At 32.4% G+C, this 8,514-nt stretch overlaps 2 protein-coding genes across 2 annotated transcripts; both read left to right on the top strand.

The window, feature by feature from the left end:
* The first annotated feature begins 339 nt into the window (after positions 1-339).
* LOC147072335 (uncharacterized) lies at positions 340-2,325 on the top strand. The gene is made up of 2 exons (XM_085946343.1): positions 340-608; positions 2,211-2,325. Exons 1-2 carry the CDS (start codon positions 340-342, stop codon positions 2,323-2,325), a joined length of 384 nt encoding a protein of 127 aa, XP_085802469.1.
* A 1,668-nt stretch (positions 2,326-3,993) lies between these two features.
* LOC147072334 (odorant receptor 33b-like) lies at positions 3,994-6,729 on the top strand. The gene is made up of 3 exons (XM_085946342.1): positions 3,994-4,071; positions 4,326-4,481; positions 6,658-6,729. Exons 1-3 carry the CDS (start codon positions 3,994-3,996, stop codon positions 6,727-6,729), a joined length of 306 nt encoding a protein of 101 aa, XP_085802468.1.
* Positions 6,730-8,514: the final 1,785 nt, after the last annotated feature.

The raw sequence follows: 8,514 nt of genomic DNA, 5'->3' as shown, positions 1-8,514 counted from the left end.
CAACAGAAGTTTAATGCGTATTAATAATTAAATACATAATTGGAAGAAACTTCGTCATTCCATCCCCTACAAAGTAGTAATAAATAATTCATAGAGACGTTAGTCTATATATTGAAGCTGTCTCAATGCTTGGGTTAATTAAGCTTCCTCTGTTATCTGATTAGGAGCTCAAAAATGTTGGAAAATAATATTTTAACACGCTGCCTTACACTTAGTTTATTTATGCTTTCCATATCTGGAATATTTTCCCGCAATCTAAAGCCAAATTATAAAACTCTTTGTTACAGAGTTTATGGTATTTTATTATTTCTGTTTGCTTTTTTAATGCACGTCTTATCAATGTTTGCCAGTTTATTCAACTCGTGGGGTGATATGGGGCTGATAGCCGATTCATTGTTTTTAACAAGTACAGAATTCATTATGATTTGCAGAATTTTACATATAATTATCAATGAGAAGAAATTCAACGAAATACTCACGATGCTTGAGTCAAATACATTCAAACCCAAAAGTGAAAAAGAAGCCTTTGAAGTCGAACAGGGGAATGTAATGGCGAGAATATTTTCCAGAACATTTTTTTTTTCTGGGGTTTTCAGCTTAATCTGTATGTGTACCTATCCGTTTGTTGATAATTTGATCTCGAGAAAGCTAGACTACCGCTTTCCTTTACTGGCATGGTATCCATTTAGTATTACAGAAAAATCCACGTATATTATCGTGTACATTTATCAATCCACAATGCTGTGTGTACATTTTTTTACAAACATCGCCATTGATACACTTACGTATTATTTGATAGCACTTGCAATTGGGCAGCTGAATATTCTGGATGGTAGATTATCCGATTTGACAGTAAATCATGGCTCCATGATGATAAATCAAAAAGAGTCCGCCAATAGAAAGCTGCGAAAAAATGGACAGATGTCTGATAAATCTTCTATTGCGGATTTGATAAATGAGACGGAATGTTTCAAAAGGTTAGCCGTTTCTGTGGAGCATTACAACGCCATAGTGAGGTATGTAAAATTGTTTTTTTTTTTTTTTTTTTAAATAATGGAAAATATATAAGTATAGTGTTTGAATACTTTAAGTTATCACAATAGTAAGATTTTCATGTTTGCTTATTAATATATTTTATTCAATACTGAAGAACAACATGAAAAAAAACGTCATTAATAAATAATTTATTTTACACCTCACGCCATCTATAATCATGTAAGTAATATAACTTTTTTTACTTTTTTTTCGATCCTAATAAGATCATAATATGGGCTTCCACAGAGTGGAGGTTTTGTATTAACAGTTTTTTTTTCGAGAAATGGATCTTAGCCACTTGCTCAATCTATTAGGTCCATACTCTAACTCATACACAAATTTAAAAACAATATGTATACTTGCCAGACCCAGGATTCGAACCTGGGACCCACGACGTCATAGGCCGACGCATAAGCCTCCCGGCCATCGTGGATAATATAACTACCTTGATTAATTACAAACATGGTTGCCCTTTCTTTGAAGGAATTAAACAAAATTACGGATAACGTAGTTGTTAGTATCAATTTGTATGAGTCATAGATGGAGCACTCATGTGGACAGTGAAAGATATTAGTTCGAATCTCATTCCGCGCAACTTTACTAAATGTGGTTTGGTATTTTAATGGCTACATAATACTATTATGTTTAAAAATATACAAAAAATGAGATTTCGATTTATTGTGTATATAATATGCTTGCTAACCTAATAATTTAATTCGTTTTTATTTCACGATACAGTTTTGAAAATATGATAATTATTAAGTTTTTCTCAATATTTTTTAGTAACAAACACTTTGACATAAGTAATTGATAATTAATTTACCATGAAAATTATAATGAATATATTCATATTGCTTTGGCTATGTTGAAAAACAGCAGTTAAATGTATTCATTTTTCGTAATAATATGTTGTGTTTAATGGTGGCTCTCGTAGTGCAGTGCGTAAGACCTTTAATCTGGGAGCTCCGGGTTCGATCCCGGTGAGGTCACCATATATTTATGTGATTTTATCAAATCCTGGATGTTTGCAATTGTTTCACTTCTATTACTAAATACATTACTAAAGACATCAAGTCATTGGGACTCTTGGCCTGTTGTGCTGTTATAATATATGACTGGAATAATACATGTATCTTATGATATCATATTATGATATTATATTTATTAATTTACAGATACTGCTCTGCTATTGAGAGTATGATGGGTTTTCCAGTGTTTGTGCAAATTTTTATGTCATCCGTAATTCTATGCATAACGGCATTTCAAATAAGTATTGTAAGTAATATCTAAAGAATCTATAAACTATCTCTACTTAACATACCGATATAATTTTAAAATGTGTAAACAAGATACATTTTGTAACAAAATGTTTGAAAATCTGAAGATTTACAGAGACTAACTATTTAAAGTGATGTAAATATTTATATATATATTTTTAAACTAACTATTTTTTTTATTCGACAAATAAAAAATAGTTAATTAAAAATTATTAACAAGTTCAAAGTAAGTTACAACAAAAATTCTTGGAGTGATTCGTGACGTCGGTTAGTTATAATTAAAGTAATATCTACTTTGATTTAAAATACCAAAGCCGATCGCTAATAGTAACTCAATTTGGAAAGCGCTTCTGAGAGTATTAAGAGCCATTAGTTAAAATTTGTCGCAATTAAGTATTACGCCTATAGCATAGTGGTCTATTTGCATGGGCGCGAAACCCGAGAGATGCAGGTTCGATTCCTGTGGGTGTCATGTCAAAAACATTTTTTCTATTGGTTATAATATATTATTTTCTCAAATATGTTATATATAATGTGTGTATTGCAAATTGGGATTAATCGTCTGATAAAAATATGCATATTGTTCTAGTTTAAAAATAAAATACGATAGAAAAAAGACAGAACTTCTAAATTCCACTAATATTGAAAAGTGCACTTCAGTGCAATTGGTTTTTGTTATTAGAAGCCTCATATACATCACATACTTGGGTAAACCTGATAAAACTAAAATTAAATTATAAATCTATTTAACTAAAACCGATATATTTTTTTCTTATACAAGTAGGATGATAACACCCCTTATAAAGTCATAAAAAGACACATTGGTATAAAACTATTTAAATACAACGTATGGTCGTTTACTTGGATAAAACCTCATGACCACATATACTAGACAAGTCTTCTCCAACCGTTTTCTTACCCTCGAGTCTTCTATCATCCCCAGAGGTTTTTTACCGTACTTTAAGAACTGATTATGTGAAAGAAAGTCATTATACTGGAATATATATTTGGGGGAGTGGATAGGAGCAGGTGATGTAGGTTGATTGAAGGCAGCGGTAGTACCTATATATAGATATAGAGTTTTTTTTTTCTCGACAAGAGTTACAATTGTAGGAGTAAAGATAACAGTACAATGTGATCGCTGTGAGTTATGCTCAGACCGAGCCGCGAGTTAGTACTACCAAACTATTAATTGATAAGATGGAGAGCGAGTGACTGAGATCTAGTAAGCGTGAGTAAATGACGAGTGACTGTTTCCATCATTGTCCTTCGCTATATATACACATGAATATGAAATACATTATAAGAGTCATTGTTTATCTAGGTTGGAATTTATTAAATCATAATAGTCATTGTTGGTCTAGGTTGCCATTGGAAAATCGGATGACAGCTGCGCCTTGCAACTTCGCGGTGTTTTGATGATAAAGCGGGAGGTAGTCGAGCTGTAGAAAATGATGACTTGTAGATGCGACGATTGTGCCATAGTTTAAACGATTTGTTAATACTTACATTGTCGAAATAATGCTGACAAGGCCCGAAGTCATTGACCACTACATTTAAATTGAATATTAATTGAACAACCTTTTCATGGTCAGGCAGGTTGTAAATCAAAAATTTATATTGCATATATTATTCTTTTTTCTTACAGCTATCCCCACTCATTCATACAGGAAAGTGTGTAATGCTTTCAAGCTACATGATTTCAATGATCATACAAATATTTAGCTCATGCTATCTTGGAAATGAAGTGATAATTAAAGTAAGTCCCTACTCCTAAACACATTGACTACTGACCAGATAATTACTTTTTAATTACCACATTTAAATAGCATGCTAATTATATCGAACGGCCACCTTAATCGTTACGCGCTGGGCGCGTCTTTAGCTTCCAATGTATTAATCACTGTTTAACACATTATTACCTAAATTATTATATAAAATAAAAAAAAACATTGCAATATATAAAAATTATGAATTTTAAAAGTTATTTAGTATTTTTGAAATCTGTTTCAGAGTCAAAGTTTACGGTATGCTGTATACAGATGTGATTGGGTCAGCTCTACTAACAAGTTCAAAAAAGCTCTTATAGTTTTTGTTGAAACCACTAGTCTACCAATTAAAATAAAAGCAGGAGGTTACTTCATCATATCATTGGAAGCTTTTACATCGGTAAGTAGTAATATAGATGTAACCACACTTACAACATACCCGTACAGACGTTGTCTATGGTTGTATATTCTTTGTTTGCATTACGTAACATTTGCTGGTAATAAAAACTTCTCACATACACTGTTTATTATAAAACTATTACAAATAAGGCTTAAAACAATTCGGTATTTTAATCTATGATAAAAGTGTAAATGAATCAAATATTAAAAAGATACTGATAAGGGATATTGAAAGAAAGATTATCGTATCACAAGAAAGTAACATACTGATATTGTATCGAAAACAAGAAAGGTGATTTGTTTACCCAAAACAATCTTACTAAATTAAAGTTTTTTGGGCTCTCTCAAGACAAAAGTCTCGATAGGTACTTGTTATTCGTATCGTGTTATAATAGTAGTATCATGTCCCCCACATACCCCAGGCCAGGATCTATGGCGGTCCCCCCTACCTATCGCTTAAGGTTAAGATTAAGGGCAGTGTGATTTTCTACAATAGTGTTCCCCAAGTGGTTTTCGCGGATTTAGGGTATTCCGTGTATTTTTAGCGGTTTTTAAATAAATTCAGTTGATTTATTGAGTTGCCGGCAATCAGCATATTATGAAGCACTGATCGCGACCTCCTTTTGTGGTAACCAAGTAACATGCAACCCTTCGCCATATTAGATGAATAGCCATTTTGTAAGCCAAGAAACACACTTATCTTTTAATTAGGTACTTATGTCAATCATCATATCACATCAAATTACACCACACAGCCACAACTTTTTAAATGTTAATAGTCATTAAGGAAAATAGCGCCGCGGGCAACTTTTTTTTACTATTCGAGAATATTTGTGGTGTGTGTTTTTCTCATTTAACTGGTCGACCCACCATGCAGGGCCCCTTATAAGCCCGGGCCCCCAGGCTAGAGCCCTGTCAGCCCCCCCCCCCCCTTGTGGGGGCCATGAGTAGTATAGCATACCATTATCATACGGTTAACATAGGTGTGCGTTTTTGATAACCGTTGGTGTAGGTAGGTACTACGCCGCATTTTATTTAAAAGTGTTTCAATGTCAATACCTTTTGTAATCAATAATTTATTGATTTGAGCCTTAGACAGCAATTTATTTTATTTATATAAATACGTGCTTCAATATTTGTAACCATAGGTACCGAAATAAGGTTTGCATAAATACAAAGAATTTTAAAATTGCATTTTCTATAGAAATCAATGTTATTTAAAATAAATAAAAAAAACGTTAAAATAATGAATTATTCAAAAATATTTCCTGTAAATTAGAGAAAACTTAATAATCTAAATTATAATAATTAACATGACCGTAGAATAATATGTAATAATAAGATGGAATACTTTAACGAATTCACATTGTGTGTTTTTTTAACTCTTAGTTTATCTTCGACTTATTTTTTTTTTCATTAATCTTGATAAATATGTAGGTATTTATTGTTTAAAACACTTTAATATTAAGTGAATTAACGATAAAATGCAAAGAGTCGTATTTTTCTGCCAAGTGCCTCTGCTAGGTGGAGTATTCACCCTAAGTCCATACTCTAGGTCAGGGTTAGCGAACCTATTTACGTAGGTATGCCAAAATTTGCCAAATATTATTATTCGACTGTCAAACAGTTTTTCACAGAGAAAAAATGGTTTTTAAGAAGTCTATTAAAAATGATGATGTTCTAGATATCACAGAACATACATAGCACATGATAATATAGCTTTATCACGCTTTTCAATCACGCCATATATTTCGGACCACCAATTTTGAAACTGTCTGCCAGAATTACTACTACAAACTCCACCAAGTTTTTGTTTCTTATTTATGGGTAGAAATTGAATTGTTTGTAATAGGTATGTGACGCATAACGCCTAAGGACCGGCCTATGCAATTATATATTTGCATTAAACGTTATGGTTATTCTTGAAGAATTTGCTTGCAATTTTTAATACAATGCGATCTGTCATTTATTAGTATTGTTAAAGGTATATTTTTCTCTTCAAAATAAAACATTCGCGTGCCATGCAAAACTATCTCACGTGCCATAGGTTCGTCACCACTGTTCTAGGTTCTAGGGAGCCCCAAAATTATAAGTCGACGCGTTACCGCTCGGCCATATTGGTTTATTATTATGCATCGATAAACAATATAAAATAATACCATTTGATTTCTCAACAGGTGGTGAATACAGCGTATTCATTATTTGCTGTATTACGAAGAACTCAATCGAAGAAAACGTATTCCAACTAAAATAAACAAGGAAACCAAAATGTATTGAATGTCAGTGATACCTACTCATAGAAGCACATGTTTTTTGTTTTTAAATAATTAATAACTATATCCTTGACTTTTCGTACAGGGTGGTTGTAAGTAATTTTGTACAATCACAAACACCTAGGCTTTGAGAAAATCACATACATATATTGTATCCTCGCCGGGTCGAACCCAGAGCTACCGGATGGAAGACCAGTGCCTTACGCACTGCACCACGTGAGTCGCTATCACAGGTTATTACTAGCATTTAAATAAATACTGAAATATAATTGTTTGATGAAATTTAACAGATTCTAATAAATCACAAAAATAACAACAAAAAATATGTTATTGTTAGATTTACCATTCCTAAAATTTATTTGAGCGCTGTCTCTTACTAGAATTTTTATTAAACCGCAAGTTAATTATCGAAGAAACATACGTTTTAAAACGTATGATTATATAAGCCATTTTATCATCTCAGATATGTGTGTAGCAAACGTCATACTGTTATCGCCAGGACCTGTCAACGCTAGTTACAGCCTCTGAAAAAAAATCCATTTCTACCATTGTTCATAGATAGGTGGTTAAATACATCGATACTGCCGATGGTGGATTAAAATAGCAGTTTACAGCTGCGTGTTTAAGTCTGCCAATAAATATGTCCTGAATATTATTTTCGAAAGTGAACTTCCATTGTGTCTTAAGCGTGAAGTGCTCAACTAATGTGTCTTACTTACGATTACGTAAACGTTTAAAACATTTTTACAAAACAAACTTAGATGGTAGAGGAAAACATAAACCAATGGACATTATTATAGTGAAATATTTACGTCGTTGACCATTCTAATGTGATAAAACATCCTACGAATAATTATTCGTAGGATGTTTTATAGACATAGCTTATAATCAGTAACTTTAGAATGTGGTAATCTTACCCATTTTTTGAATAATGAAATGCCTAATTCTTGTAAAATTTGGGATCACAGAGAATATAAATATATTTTTATCGTAAATATTTCACTATAATAATGTCAACATAAATTTTACTAATGGTTTTATAAATGCGTTTAAAAATTAATAAATCTAAAAAATCTTAACACCACTGCTCATGGATGTACTAAAATATGACTATATTCTAAAACATTAGATGGAGAGGTTTAAAAGAATACTATTTTGTGTAATAAAAATACTTTATGCAGTCATCATGTTATTAAAATAAATATTAAGGATAATAAGGCTTCCAAATTATATAAATAGACTAGCTGACCCGGCAAACGTTGTTCTGCCACATAAATTATTTCTAGTGAATATTTTGGTTGTTAAATAAAAAATAACGAATGTATCGTAAGTGTGTGGGGATGGGATCTATGACAGAAAGAGGAATGGAGCGCTGTAGACGATGACCGCCGATAAAAACAAAAAAACACCAAGCATTCATTTTCTCAATTCAAAATGAGTAATGACGTTCATAATGAATGAATTACCTGTGACAGGATCTCGTTGTTTAATGTTTATGCAATATCCGTCTTGTCCCTACCAGAAAATTAGCCGATATTGGAGAGCGTCATATGAACGGTGTGTGTCAGCGATGAACTCCAGATTATTGTTTCTTCTTAGAATCACGAATTCTCGCGTCGATGTGCGGTCGCCAACCATGATTCCAGCAATGTCGTAAAAAACAGGTGCATTGAATCGACGCACGTGCTCTCCAGCTGATGTTTTATCAGGATTGATGACAATAGCGTGATTGTCACTTTGCAATTCGTGCATGTGTGCTTT

The sequence above is a fragment of the Rhyacophila brunnea genome, unplaced genomic scaffold, assembly GCF_057557595.1.
Source record: "Rhyacophila brunnea isolate RB1 unplaced genomic scaffold, BYU_Rbru_1.0 scaffold_2, whole genome shotgun sequence".
Taxonomy (NCBI): domain Eukaryota; kingdom Metazoa; phylum Arthropoda; class Insecta; order Trichoptera; family Rhyacophilidae; genus Rhyacophila; species Rhyacophila brunnea.
Note: the sequence above shows the minus strand (reverse complement) of the source record. Positions and strands in the feature narration are given on the sequence as shown.